The following is an 18,029-nucleotide window of genomic DNA, read 5'->3' as shown; positions in this document are numbered from 1 at the left end:
GTAACCAAGAATAAGTAAGTATTATAATGGTGTATAGTGGATAAAATTATAGCATGTTTCAAAGGTTTAACAGAAAATACGTCAGTTTGACTAGAAACACCAGAGACTGGAAATGTAAAGCACCGTTGCAGTCAGGCAAAACTTCCACGTTCAGGAAAAAGGTGTTACCCTAAACTTTTAGAAAGTAAAATATTTAGATTTAGAATGAAATTAAATCCATTGTCTTACGAGCTTCATTTCTTCTGGCTTCTTTTATGCAAAACTTTCATATCAATTTTAATTCATTACAGACAGTCGTTCATCAACTGAGCGCATCATAATACATGTTTTTGGGATTAGGACATCACATTATTGGATGGCTCTGTCATCCTCTCCCATCAGGCCACAGCTGAGGCTATTAATTCAACAGAATGTTGGCAAACGCCGCTGAAGCCCCTCACAGACAGGGGGAGATGGGAATGGCACATTGACTCTGTCCAAGACAAACGTTTTGAAGATTTTGGAGACATATTTATTCACTGAGATGAATTGTTTCTGTGCCAGATAATTGTTCCTTTCCACAGTTGGAAACACCAATTATTTCAAGTTTTTTTTTTTTTATGGACAAGCATTAATGAAAATTTATGAAATTTGTTTTGGCTATGATATATATATACATAACATTGAAAAATTTGGGATCAGTAAGAATAAAAAAATAAAAAAAACTTTATTTAGCTAGGATGCATTAAATTGATCAATAGTGACAGTAAAGACATTTATAATGTTATAAAATATATAATATTTCAAATAAATTCTGTTCTTCTTGGGGGAAAAAATCAGTTTCTACAAAAATATTAAGCAGCACAGCACTGATTTCAACATTGATGCTAATAAGAAATGTTTCTTGAGCACCAGATTCAGAATAAATTATGATTTAAAATATATATTAAACTAATAAAATGTTATTTTAAATTGTATTATTTCACAGTATTACTGTTTCTGTACCAATTATTTGTATTAGACCATGTTTTTTTGTTGTTTGTTTTTTCATTTAATGGACAAGCATTAATGAAATACGTTTTTTTCTTTTTGTCTGGATTTAGATTATATTAATGTATATTGTTCCAAAGTTTGGGATCAGTAAGAATTTTAAGATTTTTCAAAAAGAAATGAATACTTTATTTACTATATGAATACTAAATATGACAGTAAAGACATTTATAATGTGTCCAAAAAATTCAAATTTCAAAGTTTCAAATAAATGCTGTTCTTCCTGGAGAAAAAAATCACAGTTTCCACAACAATATTAATCAGTACAACTGTTATCAACATTGATAATAATAAGAAATATTTCTTGAGTACCAGATTCAGAATAAATGAGATTAAAGAAAAAAAGGTTATTGTAAATTGTATTATTTCACAATATTACTGTGTTTTTGATCAAATAAATGCAGTGTCGGTTGGTATGAAAGTAATAATTAAATAAATACATTTTCCAACCCAAAACTATGTGTGGTTTTACTGTGATATTTACACACACGTTTTAAAATGTGCAATTTTTACTCTATATTCTTGCAATCTACTCAAAAAATGTGCAGTATTCATAATGTCATAATGTCAATATGCCTTATAAACACATAGGATTTCTGGTCCTTATCTTAAAATTCATTGTCAGTCATTTAATGGGGAGATCCCTGTTCTGTTCGGATGACAATGCCACAATCATCTCTTATGAAATCCTCTTATGGGGATGACGGGGCTTGTCTTTAAGTGTCGGCTCTTGATTTCATAATGTGCAGTTGTATTTATTTTCTGTGATCCAGCGGGGTCTCTGCTCTCAGAGCGGCACAGTGCTGGAGTGGATTTGGGTCATGCTAGTTTAAGAGTGCCTCTCCTCGCTCTCTCAATCCATCAGAGCGACAAGCCCTAAAAGGATATTCACATCAGTAGTTAAAAAGCCAGGCTTTAACACTTACAGTTTAGCTTTCCACCCTTGTTCCACACCATAAGCTGTAAGCATTTTTAAAGGAATAGCTCACCCGTACAAGAAAAAAGTCTGTTTGCAAAGAGGTTTTTGATGCACAAGGATCATAAGAGCATCTTCAGCTAGAATATCTTTGGCCATTTTCTCTGTTTTGACCTGTGCATATTGCTTTTACCTCCTACTCATCATCTCATGGTTTAATGAGCGCTCGCTCTGGTGCTGAAAAAAGAAAAAGTGGAATCAAATACTGACAGCGCTCCTTTGCATAATGTTTCTGTGATCTACTCGGCAGATGTTTTAAAGCTCTCTCTCTCTCTCTTCATCTCTCTTTTACAGTAATTGCCCTTTTTCCTTGGCTTCAGCCCTGGCCCGTGGTACAGCAGACAGTATCCTGCAAAGCGATCTCTCTTTGTATTATCTCAACAAGAGTGTGGAGGATGGCACAGACACACTGCCTCGTAAGTGCTCTATAAAAACCACATCACATAAATGTAACTTGCACAGTGAAGTCTTATTTTTAAACGAGACAAGTCTAGCGTAGATTCATTGTGGTTTTCTTGACACTCGCGAGCCATCTGAAGTCATGCAGTGTCAGAATGAGTTGGATCTTGCTATCGAGTAGAGATCTCGTGATATTTGATCCGAATGTAGGCCATTCTGCACAATTTTAAGCCTCCTATTCAACTGCAAATTTAGGTCACTTACTAACTCAACAGTGGCCTGAATTTCTTTCTTATCTTTCTATATTCGAATTGAAATGGCAAAGGAATTTGAGTTGAGAACGGCTGCTAATGTGCCACAGTTTTGGCTGGTTTAGAAAGGAGTGGGTCTAAGATCGATTTTTGTTATGATATCGTGTCTGATCTGATTCATTTCCCCCTTCACTTCAGATAACTCTTTTTGTAGAAATAACTGTAAACTGCCACATGAATGTATATTACAATCTTTATGGAGGACAGATGTTGCCTGACATGCAAATGATGATGCACATTTTGTTGTGGACGTACAATATGTTAGTATCATACTGGTCTTTGGCTTATATTTAAGTTTTTTTTTTTTTTTTTTAATTGTACATGCCCATTTCCTTTATTTTTGCATTTAGATAACCTTTGATGTCATCTTTAAAAACACCATATTAAATCATTTTAATAGTCATTTTTAAATTTAATCTTTTAAAGTAATCTAGCAAATATCAAAATAAATATTCACTTTTTATACTCTACGTTATAACATTAATGGTTGAATTTACGTATAGCATTCAAAATAATTATTTAAATTTTTTAGTATTTATTTATGTTTTTGTTTTTTTCATCATTTAATGGACAAGCATTAATGAAATTATTATTATTATTATTTTCTTCTGGATTTGCTTTAATATATATTGTTCCAAAGTTTGGGATCTGTAAGAATTTTAAGATTTTTCAAAAAGAAATTAATACTTTATTTACTATATGAATACTGTATATGACAGTAAAGACATTTATAATGTGACAAAAAAAATTCTGCTTCAAATAAATGCTGTTCTTCCTGGAAAAAAAATGCAGTTTCCACAACAATATTAATCAGCACAACTGTTATCAACATTGATAATAATAAAAAAAATCTCCAACCCAAAACTATGTGTGGTTTTGCAGTGATATTTACACACAGGTTTTAAAATGTGAAATTTTTACTCTATATTCTTGCAATCTACTCAAATGTGCAGTATTCATCATGTCAATCAATCTAGCAAATATCAAAATAAATATTCACTTTTTATACTCTACGTTATAACATGAATGGTTGAATTTACGTATAGCATTTAAAATAATTATTTAAATTTTTTAGTATTATATTTATAATTTATTTAAACAATATACTGTAAAACAATAACATAACATGAAAATAATTATAATATATTTTAAATGCATAAATAAAATTGATTAAAACACTGTTGTCTAAAATCTACTTGATTTGATTAAATCTATTATAAAAATATATAAATGTATAGTAATCGTAATGTATAATATTTTAAATATTTTATTAAATAATTAAAATATATTGCAATATTAAAATTCATTACAATTACCAAAAAGTATAAAAGTTTAATATACATGTTATTTTTATATAGTAACATGCCGTATATCTAAATATACTTTCAATTTATATTGACAAAATATTATAGAATTTTAATATATATTTTATTCATGTCTTTTTAACATTTGTGTGCTGCCACAGAGAATGGAAATGTAGTTCGGTTTGCCCATTCAACCAAACAGATTACAATTCGTCTTCTGTTAGCTGGAAAATTATATATTTCATCTTTAATTGTGACCGACAGCAATTTGTTTCCGCCATAATACTTTAATAGACATACGACAACTCTGGAAGAAAATTCAGAGTTTTCCCACTGGCAATTACAACATTGCGGTAGCGTTCATGTGCACTGATCTCATAAAACCAATCATTCCAGCAAGTCATGAAGGCTGCAATAATTCTCAGTGGTTCACATCCAACTATTGCCGTCATGAGTTAGCGCAGACATTCACATAGCACGCTGATCCCAAACACTTTCCTGAGTGGATGGTAGATTTATAAAGCCAGATGGACAGCAATCTGTGTTGAGTTTTTAAGCACTGTTTAAAAATACGTCAGAGCACGAGAACTCCACTTGAGCCGAGTCTGGTTTTCCTCAGCCAGGACAGTTGATAAAGGGTTTCACGGTAGGTACAGTCCTTTAAAACAGGCTTACATGACGTGACCCATTCCAGCAGCAGAGTATGTTTAGTGTAAGTCGTAGCAATGGAAACGACTGACATCAGTACAGTGGGCGGCAGACAGACGTCTGCTCAGGGCAAAGGCAGTACATACTGTTCACCAGCTCAGCCCTGAGATGGCAGATTAAATTTAGACTCTGTGCCCACGGAGACAAGACAAATAGAGAGAGAGAGAGAGCATCTAAAAGGTTAAGGGAACAGAAAAGAGCATGTAATGTCTGCTTTTACAACCATCAAACAATCTAAAAGGCCTCTTCGTCCACACAATGCTAAAATACATCTGTCAAAAGCAGTACTGATGTGGACTGATAGACAAAGACAAAAATGCAGCCTTTGAAAAATACACAATAAATGGAGTCATAAATAGATGCTCCATTAGGCAAATCTGGGACTTTGCCATACGATTTGGCATGCAAACTCTTTCAGCAACATTTTATGAGCTTGAGAAACAAATAACTTGCTTGCCAATGATACTTTTAATGGTTTTGCACACCTAAAAAGAAGAATTCTGTCAATTTACTTACCCTCGTGTCTTTCCAAACCAGACTGAAACCTGAAGAGAACACAAAAGACGATGTTTTGAAGAATATTAACGCAGCACTTTTTCAGACAATGATTCCAAATGCAGTTTTTATATGCTTTATTTCAAGTCCTCTGCAGCCATGCAACAACTTTATGTAACAAATAGACTGAAATTCATTCCTGTATCTTTTCAATCTTATTCACACTTCCAGATATTCAAATTTGGCGTATTCTAATATGAGAGACATGAGAACCAGAAGCAATTGGTGTCATCTGACATTGATCTGCCAGAATGTGGGTTTGGAACAACATGAATAAATGATAACAGATTTATCATTTTTAAGTAAACTGCTCCTTTAATAAGCACCTTTCTGTACACAAATTAAAACAATTGGGTTAGTTGTCCATCAAATGCTTCGTATCAAGATATGAAAAGCTTTGAGGATGTAAAGAGCAGCATATTGATCACAGGTGTTTGTAAAGGGAGAACATGTGCTTCAGAGATATTGATGAGAACTTCACAGAACGAAGGAATGTCAGTTTTAGTCCATAGAGACCAGAGCTGGAACAATCCCATCATCATTAACCAGTCACCTCCTCTCTCTCTTTCTCAGTTGGCAGATGGCCTCTTTTGCCCACTGTCCTCAATTCAGATTCCACTTTGCTCATGCACTCTTCTTTTCCAATATGATATTACAGTCAAATCTGTTTGGCTTGTGAGAAAAAAAAAAAAACCCAGCACTGTCTGTTTGTGTATGGTGCATGTATGTGTTTTTTTTTACACTGTTTTGACATATGAAAGAATGACAGCTTAGTCATCCTGAATCAAAGCAGCTCAGAGTGTTTACATGTAACATGCTATTTCCCTCGGCAGAGATTGATTCGGTGAAGTTGGCCCGGCTGGTCTTTAATAAGCTATGCGAGACGTGCTGTCATTGGCTAAAGGAGTTCCCGTATCGTCGCCGCCACTTGCCGTACTACGAGACCTCCATCCACGCTATTAAAAACATGCGCCGAAAGATGGAAGACAAACACGTCGTCATTCCTGACTTCAACACACTGTTCAATCTACAGGTATGACCTTGATTGACCTTTTATTGTTCACCAAATATAATATACTGTTCAAAAGTCTGGGGATCAGTAAGTTGTTTTGTTTTTAAGAAATTAGTGTTTGTATTCAGCATGGATGCATTAAATTGATCAAAAGTAACAGTGCAGACATTTATAATGATTTCAAATAAATGCTGTTCCTATTAACTTTCTATTAGTGCTGTCAAAATTAGCACGTTAACTGCAGTCTGATGAGATGCTGTGAGGCCATATATCAGTAAAAACGAATTTTCCTTTCCTGTCCTGTCAGCCGTTACACTAGGCTGCACAAATACGGCAGGACGCACGCTATAGCCTGTCATTTCACATTAAAGCGCAAATGAAACTACAAGCATGTGTCTCAGATCCGCTCTTAAAGTAATAGCAGCCAAATAACCTATTAACCCAGCTGCTGTGATGTCTGTTCATCAAAGAACAAAAGAAAAAAGAGGAAATCAATAACGTTGTAGCTTTAAGGATTCATCAATATTTAATTTAGAATTTAGTGTTGATAACTTTATTCAATTTCTGTATATTTCCTATTGCTGAAGGTCACAGGTAGCTAAATATGACAGTTACTTTAATGGGTTTATGTGAAAATTGGTTTAATTAGAAGTTTACTGTAAGTTAAGTTATACTGTAATGTTGAATGGCTATAGCAAATGGCTAAATATTAGGGGAAAAAATATCAATTTCCTAGAGACATCGGTAATATTGGTATCAGTGATACTCGCCTTCAGTCATAAAAATACGGCATTAAACAAATATTAAAAATATACTGTCTTTGTTGATATTACATTAATTTGGGGATTGAATGTGAAATTATTGCAATATAAAAGTACATTTAAAAACTTTAATGTTAGGTGAGATTAATCGCAATTAATTTCAGAAAAAATTAGCAATTTAATCGTTTAGTTTTTTTATGTTTGACAGCACTACTTTTTATTAATCAAAGAATCCTTAAAAAAGGATCACAGTTTCCACAAAAATATATTAAGCAGCACAACTGCTGTCAACGTTGATAATAATCAGAAATGTTTCTTGAGCAGCAAATTAACATATTAGAATGATTTCTGAAGGATCATGTGACTCTGAAAACTGGAGTAATGATGCTGGAAATTCAGCTTTGGACCACAGGAATAGTTTTTAAATATATTGCAATAGAATATATTACAATAAAAAATAATTACTTTAAATTAGAATAATATTTCACATTTTTACGGTTTTACTGTATTTCTGATCAAATTGATGCAGCCTTTTTGAGCGTAAGAGTTTTACGTCATTTATAATAAACACCAAATAATCCAATATTTCGCTGTGATTCAGTATTTATTTATTTACTTTTGGCTGTTTACAGTACCTGTCATTAAGACAAATATGATTTCTCAGGACAACTATTTAAGGAATATTTGTCAGACAGTATCGCCCAAAAAAAAAAGCTTACAACACATTGTATTTATTTTATGAATGTAGAGATAATTTCCATTTGTAAATTCTTCTCTATAGTTTATTTATATCCCCCTTTTGACTGGGATAAGGTGATAGAAAATGATCAGCACCCATATGAGCACCAGGGCTCAATATGTCTGAAGATCTGCGCAAGCTGCTAAGCCACAGCTCCGACCCACAGGCAAATTCTAAGGCATCTAACAGTCCATGAATACAAAGGCTGTCAGCGGCTCATGATTGCTTTTCATCAAAAACTCATTTTAAGGCCTCTGCTGAGCTTGCCGCACTTTAACAAATAGCTCATACAAATGTGAGTCGAGGTAGATGCTAAAGCACCAATACACTTATCACTTTTCATCGTAATAGAGTTGTGTTGAACCTAACATCCCTGAAACAGTATTATGTAATTTCTTTCCTGATTGCAGTGTAATTTCCAGTCGCGCGAGAATATGCTCCGTTACCAGAAAGCAATAAGTGCCGACAGATTTGCCATCTCATGTCCAGATCTACTTGATGTTTCAGATGAGAAGTGTGGGCTATTCTTCCTCTAATAAGAGTAGACACTGTGGCATTGATGTCCACTGTAGCATGAAACAGACCCTCCCTAAAGCATGACTGTGTGGAATATTCTGTCCTGATGGCAGCACGTTTCATCAATGTGCTCCTCCCTACCACACTCTGGGGGGCAGTACTTCATCTGTCACATCTGGTAGCCACTTGATAAATGCTGGGCTTTTACTGGTATTATTGGCGAACACTAGCATCCCTTTGCCTTAGGCAGAAGCAGATCAGAGACCAGTCCCAGCCATAAGTGGACATCATTCAGTGCACTTACAGAGAGAGAAACATAAACAGTTGTTGTTCCACATCAGTGCTGATCCACATGAGCAACATGACAAAACTAGAACACTCCCTTTATAATTAAATGATGCACACTGAGGAGTACACTTTGGAGTAGATAAAAAAATCTATAAATAATTTAAAGAACAAAAACAATTACGTTTGACACATATGCATATAATTGCCTGATGTATTATCTAATTTAAATGGTAATTTTTCACATTGAAATTATCACAATAAATAAAAAATAATATTAATAAAACACAAAAGATTTAGGTGATTAAAAGGAAATCACTAAGATTTCGTATTCAGTAAATTGATATTTCTTATTATTTTGAGTTTCATATTCACTACAATTAAAAAAACATTGCTTATGCATGTGCATATGCATAAAATACAGATTGTTGAATTATATGCTAATATTTCAGTCCTAAATAGCAGTTTTTACATTGAAATGTTCATAATAAATAAAATAATATTTATTATACCATGCAAAAAAGGTTTAGATTACTATTTTATGCTTATGCATATTATACAAACAAATGTTATGCTAGTATTTTAGTCTAGAATAAATTAAATGGATCAAAATCTGTGATTTATGCATTTTATTTTCTATAAATTACTATTCAAAAGTTGCAAGACCCATTTTCTTTAGATTTTACTGACCTGGTTACCTTAACCTTCACTGTTTGTTTGTTTGTTTATTTTTTTACGTATGTCCTTCATGTTTTGTCCCCTTGTAGGTGAAAAAAAAACAACCTAATTTTGTGGCATACAGTTAAAGGGAGTAAGAGCTGCTGCTTTACAGATCATTGCATGCATTGGACAAGATGTGGAATATTGTATTAACTGATTAATGAAAGAAAGAATAAATTAATCAAATAAATTCAAAATAGTTGATTAATGCATCCACGTCATAAAATCCTAAACTAAATGTGAGCATTGTCATGTTGTCTCGAGACACTCGGGGTGCAGCGTCGACACAGTGTCGCAGTAATGGCAGCTCGGGGATTCTTCCATAATGAAATCCTTATTTATACCAGTGAGAGCTTATCCCCCATCCCATTACCCCCTGCTATGGAACTAAGCCATTTAATCATTCGTAAGCTGCTGATAATTAAAACCGATCGACAAGAGGAAGCACCAACATTTCATTTGCATATATTTCTCATGTGTAATATTTCATTTAGCTATGTTGACTGCCGGTGATTTGCGAACAGCTTCTGATCTGTTGGATGCTAGAGGTTGGAATGTTTTTGTTTTCTGTTTCGTACGGATTGAGAGAAATTTACAGGGATTTATTTCAATTAAGAATGGATTATGAGGTCTTTTATGTGGCAATATGCTATTTTCTGAATAACAACAGTAAAATTTATTTTAGTACAACAACTGTAAGAAAATGCTTTGACTCATGGTATAATTAATGAAATGAAAATTAGAGATGAATTGTTTTTTTATTGTCAGTCGTTTTATGAGGTTAAGCTAACAGAAAAGTATGTGTGTTTAGGATCAGGAAGAGCAGGCTTTTTTCGCTGTGTTTGATGGTCACGGCGGGTTGGATGCTGCCATCTACGCCGCCAATCACCTGCATGTAAACCTGGTCAGACAAGAAATGTTCAGTCAAGACCCTATAGAGGCTCTGCGTCACTCCTACAAACTGACAGATGAGCGGTTCATACAGAAGGCATCACGTGAAGTGAGTTCCTACCCCACAAACACTGTCAGACATCAAGATGCTCATATCAGCCCTTTTTGTATTGACAATGTATGCATCCACATCTCTGGAACAGAACATGCGCTGTGGCACCACAGGGGTCGTGACATTTCTGAGGGGTCGCACGCTGTATGTGGCCTGGCTGGGCGACTCACAGGTCATGATGGTGAAGAGAGGTCAGCCGGTGGAGCTGATGAAACCACACAAACCGGACAGAGAGGTGAGAAAGACTAGACACTCAAAGCTATTTCTTATTTCATTTTTGTTATATATATATATATATTTTAGTACAATTTTTCATGTTGTATGTTTAATTTAATTTAAAATAAATGAAGACCAGTATAAAATAGTCAGCTGTTCCAAGTCCAGCTGTTCATATGCCAAAAACATCTTAAATTGGTCCTAATTGGTGCATATGACCTTGGTTGTTATCTCAGTTGAGCCCTTTGTGTGGGATGTCCTTTAGCAAGTGCATTCAATTGACAAAATTCACATGACAGCAAAGCTGTGTTACATAACAAACTCCCAAGAGTGGATCTGTTGAGCCTAGTCTTTGGAGCTTTATCTATATAATGAAACTGTATCTAAGTCACAGTTCAGCTGATTAGAGGTTCACTAATTGACACTGAACTGAACATGACACTAGCTGTTATGTTTAATGACTCCTCTTGACCATATTTTTTGTTTGTTTGTTTGTATAGGATGAGAAAAAGAGGATTGAGGCTCTGGGTGGGTGTGTAATCTGGTTCGGCACATGGAGGGTGAACGGCAGCCTGTCCGTGTCAAGAGCCATCGGTATTGGACATTTGAAATTACAATATACAATTTAACAAGCTAAATTGACAGCCCTGATTGTATTTCTAGCAAACATTTTGTGTAAAATGCTGCGAGTAGTGCTTCTCTCACTGCCTATAGTATTGTTCTAAAGCAGCTTTATAGAGAATATTGCTTCACAAATCCCAGTAATTGAGCAAAAGGCATGAGAAGAGATATAAAAAAACTCCTTAAGATAGTTATGAAAGCCTTTTCTTTTGTGCTCTTTCAAGATATTCACTTATTTAGGCACACTCTTTTGTAAGTGAAAGTGATCTAAGGGTCAGTGAGTGCATATTTTTAGGAGATGATGTACAGGCCACAGCAGAAAACCCTTTATCATCACACCATAGACTTCAGTATGAAGGAGACAGTGTTTAGAAAGCAGGTACAGACTCAATTTAATCAATGTAACCAGATTGTGCAGCTTCCACATGATCTAAATCAGTAGCTGCGTCTGTGCACTTTCAAAAAATAATATTGATTATTGTCAAAACTTAAACCACTGTACTGTTTCAAAACTTGTGTAATCAGACCAACTGTGTGGTTGGAGTTGAAACGAGTATAAACTTTTTCATCACCTCTATAAATTATTGATAATGTATCAGTATACTTTACAGTATGTACATTAGCCAGTGTACTCTTTCAGGCTAATGAACATTGCTGCAATAACAACGACTGACCTCCTGCAAAATCTTTAGGCAGTGTTCCCACGACTTCCTGCCCAAGAACCGTTTCACTCCCTAAATGCTGATGGCTAATCTGTCAGATAATCCTATCAGTCTAGCATTTAATTCCCTTAAAGATCTTGATTCATAAATAGGACAAGTGAGGTTAATTCTGCCATAGCCTCGGCAACTGGTCTTTTACAAACACGAAACAAGTCCAAAACATGTCTGAGTCATATTTTACTCAAAAAATCAAAAGAAGCAATTAAGAAATTTTATTGTTTAACGAAAATTGAAGCATATTTTAGCACATTTTTGCCTTTTTTGCATTGTGGCATTATTTGCATAGCAGTTTAGTATCGGTGATTCTCAAAAAAAATGTAATATGATTTTACTTGTCACTTTGCTATATATTTCTTAAAATAAAAATATTTATATTTAAAATTTTGTATAAAAAAAATAAATATTGATTGAAAATATTGAAAAAGTTTTTACGAAAACCATAATTTTATTTCAAATGTATTATTTGTTATAATGACTTTTAATATATTTAACAATAAAGAATTGACACTTTGCAAAGACAAAGCCCCCCTTAGTTACTATTTTTATGTCCGACAAGCCATACAGTGAAAAATATATTGCGGAGCAAAGAGGACACTGACAGCGCACCCACATACAAGACAGATCAGGTTACTTCTGGTATGAAAAAGTCTTAGCTTTCAAATTTTGTCATTTTAAGAAATTCAAACAATAAATACCATGATGTGGCTCTTTAATGTGCTGTGACAGATCGCTGTAGCGCCTCAATTCAAGCGGCACCTGAACTGATCATCTTTTCATATTTACTTCAAGCACAAAATAATCATGAATAAACATCAGAAGGTACTTTATTTCAACCATGGAAACACATAAATACCCACCATTTTTCAAGTTTGTCCACTGAAGTTAATCTACTCTCCTGTCTGTTTTGTTTGTCGGAAAAAATGGCGGATTCGGTGTTATGATTGGTCAGATCGCCTGTCAGTCAAACTCACAGCCAAGGGTCAATTGACAATTCCTGAAATCTATATTTTTTGTGATATATTTGTGTGTTGATTTACTTTGAGTTTTCTTTTGTATGTACAGGTGATTCAGAACACAAGCCCTATATCTGTGGAGACGCTGACTGCAGCATCTTCAACCTGGACGGCAGCGAGGACTACTTGATCCTGGCCTGCGACGGCTTCTACGACACAGTGAATCCAGAAGAAGCTGTGCGGGTGGTCAGCGACCACTTGCAGGAGAACAACGGGGACACCGCCATGGTGGCCCACAAGCTAGTGGCCTCGGCCCGAGACGCGGGGTCCAGCGACAATATCACAGTCATCGTAGTGTTCCTCAGGGACCCCCGTTTGCCCCCACCCTCAGATGAACCGGAGGAGGAGCGGGAAGAGGAGCTGGTGGAGGACGCGGGAGAGGAGAAAGAGGAAGTGGAGTCCTTGCAGAGTGAGCTGGTGTGTCAAGATGGAGGGGCGGAGAATGGAGGAAAGAACCGGGGCGGCTGGCCACTCCAGCAGTGCTCTGCGCCAGCCGACCTGGCCTACGAAGACCGCATGGATTCGTTTACGGACAGAACAAGTCTGAGCATCATGGGGCCGGACCTGCGTGCAGAGACTGGCTGCTTCAGGCTTCCAGCTTCATCCAGCCTCCCCCCGACGAGAACCGTCATGCCAGACCTCATACCCCCCTATGGGGGGGGCGGCGCGGCCTGGCGCCCCTACCAAGAAGATAGCCCCTTTGGGTACAGGCAAAAGCCCCAGCCTAAACCCAGAGTGCCCCCCTACACGCAGACCACCTCAGATGGACAATTGTTGGAGGTGGCTGCGCTCTTCCCTCAGGAGGGCCGGAGGAAGAGGCGGCTGGAGATCATGCCACTGAGGAGGGAATCACAGCGCCTGATTCGGAGGGCTAGAGAAAGTCACGGTCCTCTGAGCTGCTTCCCTAGTGTGCCCTATCCTCTCCGCTCTCCAGAGAGGAAGCCTGGGATAGCCTTTCCCCATGTAACCCACAGCAAAGGGGTCTAATCGACAACTTCCTTGCCCCATCCCGCCCTCCGTCCCTCAAGCTAAAACGCGCTCATTTCACACAACACATGACATGGGCGTACACACACATACATGCATACTCTGTTCCAAAACCTAGTGAGCAGCCTTCATAGGCAGCATTTTGTGGGACCTTTTGGTCACCTTGTACTGGACAAATTTTAAGGCAGCATCACATGTATCCTGCGGAACACAAACCCAGAATGAAGAGAGTGAAAATCTTGATAAAAATAGTTTACTATAAGTTAAGCCAGTTTTACCCAATATTTCCAATTTATCAGCATGGAAGCTTATTTCTGCTGTGCAATAAAAATGTAAAAATTTTACTTTTTTTTTGTTCGTAATTGTGAGTTTGTCTCACAATTCAGACTTTTTTTTCTTGCGTTATAAACCTGTAATTGTGAACTTGCACTTTTTTTCTTTACCTCTCACAGTTCTGACTTTTGTCTCGGAATTCAGAATTTACATCTCATAATTCTATTATATTTCCCCTGGATTTTTACACACGTAAACTGATCGTATACACATGCAGAGTTCCGTCATAACTGTGAGATGTAAACTCAAAATTCGGAGGAAAAAAGTCAGAATTGCAGAATGTAAACTCGGAATTCTGATTAAAATGTAAAAAATGTAAAAGTGCAAGATGTAAACTTCTGAGGCCATGTTTACACTAGTGCGTTTTCATTTTAAAACGATCCTCATCTACATTGCGTTATCATTGTGTTTCAGAAACAATCTCTGATGGAAATTCAGAATTCTGAGAAAAAAGTGACAATTAAAATACGCATTTTTATATATTTTTTTCCATGATGAAAATAAGCTCAACATGCTGACAGCAAACCCTAATAAAATTCCTTGTGTTAATTGTTATTTGTGTTGCTGCCTATGTAGAGGGTTCAGTTGAGTCTATTGTGAGGCAGCAGACAGCGAGGCAACTCACTGAGCTCTGGAACAGAAACACAATCAAACATATGAGATCTTACATTGCTTTAACGCTTCCACTCTCATCTTATAAGAGCCAGCCTATCAGAATCCTTCACCACTCTCAGCCAGCTTCCTCCTCATCCTCATAACCCTCTCTCTGGTGCAGAATTATTTGTGTGTGTGTGATAACAATTATCACAATAATTTTAGAGGACTATGATTTCAGTTCCTCTGAAGTGTGTTTGAACATTAAATTAGCCTCAATAACCAAAAGCTGTATCATGTCTCTCGCATCAAATATAAGACATAAGACCTGTACTCCTGTTGACCGTGTGATTCTACACTGGGTTTGACTGAAACTCCACTTCTGTCTGTGTGTGTGTGTGTGTGTGTGTGTGTGTGTGTTCTCCACACAGAAGTGGAGTTTCAGTCAAACCCAGTGTAGAATCACACGGTCAACAGGAGTACAGGTCTTATGTCTTATATTTGATGCGAGAGACATGATACAGCTTTTGGTTATTGAAGCTAATTTAATGTTCAAACACACTTCAGAGGAACTGAAATCATAGTCCTCTAAAATTATTGTTTTCCTTTTTATCTGAAGCATATACTTATTGTATCAACTGGTTACTCGAGGATGTAATGATGTCTATAAATGATTAGTTTAGGATTTGTCTATAAATTGCAGCTCAGGCATAATTATGACCTGGCTGTGATGAGTCATTGAGAAATGAGTGGCATCATATTCATGTGTGTCTTTGTTTTTAGCACACATGCTGTATGTGCGGTTTATGACTCCATGTTTTACCGCGTTCATTTTGTTAGACGTGTTCATTTATCTAAAAACCATGAATGGTGCTTTTCACAAACAGGATACAATTGAGTGTTTTTTTACTTTCCCTTTTATTTGATTTTAATAATATTGTCTTTCATTTTAATTATTATTTTGTTCATTGCTAGGAAAAAACTAAATTTCAAAACCTGATAAGTGGGTTGCAAAAACGTAATGTAAAATAAACCAACTCGTATAATATTTAGTTTGACCTCATTAGGTTGATAAGTGCCACTTTTACTGACCATTTGTTGAATGACCAAAAAAATGATTTGATTTTTAAGAGGCTCTGTTTTGTATTCTATTTGTGGAAAGTGCTGGGCTGGTTTTGGGCAGCTGCCACGTTGAAGCATTTGCACATTTACCACATTTCCAGCCACCCTTTGATAATGCTAACTACAAATTCCAAAACCCACTGACAGACAACACCTGTTGCTTTTCCAATCATTGCCTTGGAGAGAAACAGATCAGATCAATTTTAGACGCTTCTATACACTTTCAGTTTCAAAACCAAAGAAAATGACTGAGTATTCATTAGGAGACGCTACCTAAACAGTGCTTCATCTACAAGAGCTTGTTGTTAAACCCTGTAGAGAAAGATTAGTCCAAGATATTCACTTCCTGTTCCAAACAAATATGTTTGGCCAAATATCGCCTATCAGTTATCTTTATATTGGCAAGCTGGATTAAGATTTGATTAATTGTCAGATGTAAGTTTGTATGGGATGTGTAAATGTAGCCAGAGAGGTTTGCTTGACAACAGAATAAGGCTAAGAGGAGACGCTTGTAGTTTGAAGAGCCCCTCAGGTGTTGAGGACATGGATAGTTGAGTTTCAGCAGCACAATGTGTGCCTTCATTATCTTCAGCATGGGTCTGTTTTTTACAGGCTGGGAAGTGGATGTAGAGTTAATCTGATCACTCTACCACTTTCTTTTTTTCTATACACTACCAGATATTTCGAAATTGATACAATACTTTGGAGAGAATTTGTTGCCATTTTTAAATGGTACATATACTGTACTTTAAAATTTCAATTTAAGAAGAGTACAGCGAGGGACTCGTTACTTCTGTGCCTGACAGGGACAAGTCTTAAAAGAATATTTTTGGTTAGGGGATTGTTCATCCAAAAATGACAATTCTGTTATCTTTTACTCACCCTTAAATAGATACTTTGAAGAATGTTGGTAACAGTACCATTGACTTTGTATGTTTCTTTTATAATCCAAAGAAAAAAAGAAAGGCATAGTTTTGAAATGAAATGTGGGTGTGTAAAAGGATATGAGAATATCCATTTTCATTTGTGTGATCTATCCATTTAAGCTCTCTTGATTAAGCTTTAGCGATTACCACAGAAAATCATTTTGCCTCATTTCTAAAAATGAATCAAATACAGATTCCTGTCATATTTAGAAATGATTCCAAACTATTTGCTGTTGTAAGCGTCACCATTCATCTGATTATTCACTCTTTGGCAGTCGTGGCCTAATGGATCGAGAGTCGGACTTGGGTTCGAGTCTCAGGTCCGGCAGGGATTGTAGGTGGGGGGAGTGAATAACCAGCACTCTCTCCACCTTCAATACCACGACTGAGGTGAGACCCTTGAGCTAGGCACCGAACCCCCAACTGCTCCCCGGGCTCCGCAGCATTGGTTGCCCACTGCTCCAGGTGTATGTTCACTATGTGCGTTGTGACGATTTTAATTTGAGGTGCCAGCCTGGTAACTATCCAGACAATTTAGTAGTAAATAAAAAGAAAACCAAAACGTCCCAAAGGAATCTAATACATGTTATATCCATTTATAAGATCCCTATCATATCCTATCTATAATCACGTGTTATGTTATTAATTCAAATGACCCTTCAGCAACCAAACAAGCAGGTGAAAATAACATATATTCACAGTTTCAGGAAATACATTACACATTCACAATATCTTCTCTGAATTCAACAATACAATAAATCCAAACATATCAAAAATGACAAAAAAACCAAACACAAAAATACTTCACGGAAAAGCAAGTAATATGTAACTTCATAGCTCCCAGTCCATTCAAAACGTATTTAGCAGGGTGATTTTCACTCATGTAATGTCCATACCTTACATTCCACAAATATGGTGATAAATGTCGGCCGACCTGACATCGTTCATAGTGTAAATCACCAAACGCGTTACGAAATGTCCGTTGAGCATTGGTAGTTCAAAACTGTATCCAATTCCAAATAAAGAAACAAAAACCCACCCACTTTCCCTAACATGCTTGACTTATCTTCAATCTCCGTTTTAAATCATGTTAACGGCATAACTTCTCCCCAAACACATCATCAACGGGAGAAATAAGCATTCTGAACACGACTTCAGCGGCAGACTCGAATCACTC

General features: G+C 36.2%; 1 protein-coding gene across 1 annotated transcript in view; it reads left to right on the top strand.

Moving 5' to 3' along the window:
* The window catches only part of LOC306865429 (protein phosphatase 1E-like), a 45,806-nt gene extending 28,183 nt beyond the window's left edge, over nt 1-17,623 (top strand). Inside the window, exons 2-7 of the mRNA XM_079410014.1 lie at nt 2,300-2,421; nt 6,116-6,315; nt 10,127-10,315; nt 10,410-10,553; nt 11,035-11,128; nt 12,940-17,623. Coding sequence (XP_079266140.1) covers nt 2,300-2,421; nt 6,116-6,315; nt 10,127-10,315; nt 10,410-10,553; nt 11,035-11,128; nt 12,940-13,877 — 1,687 coding nt within the window. The 3' untranslated portion in view covers nt 13,878-17,623. The remainder of the gene's footprint in view (nt 1-2,299; nt 2,422-6,115; nt 6,316-10,126; nt 10,316-10,409; nt 10,554-11,034; nt 11,129-12,939) is intronic.
* The last annotated feature ends 406 nt before the right edge of the window (nt 17,624-18,029 follow it).

This window comes from Barbus barbus, assembly GCF_936440315.1.
Source record: "Barbus barbus genome assembly, chromosome: 47".
Taxonomy (NCBI): Eukaryota; Metazoa; Chordata; class Actinopteri; order Cypriniformes; family Cyprinidae; genus Barbus; species Barbus barbus.
This window is presented reverse-complemented; position numbering and strand designations above follow the sequence as displayed.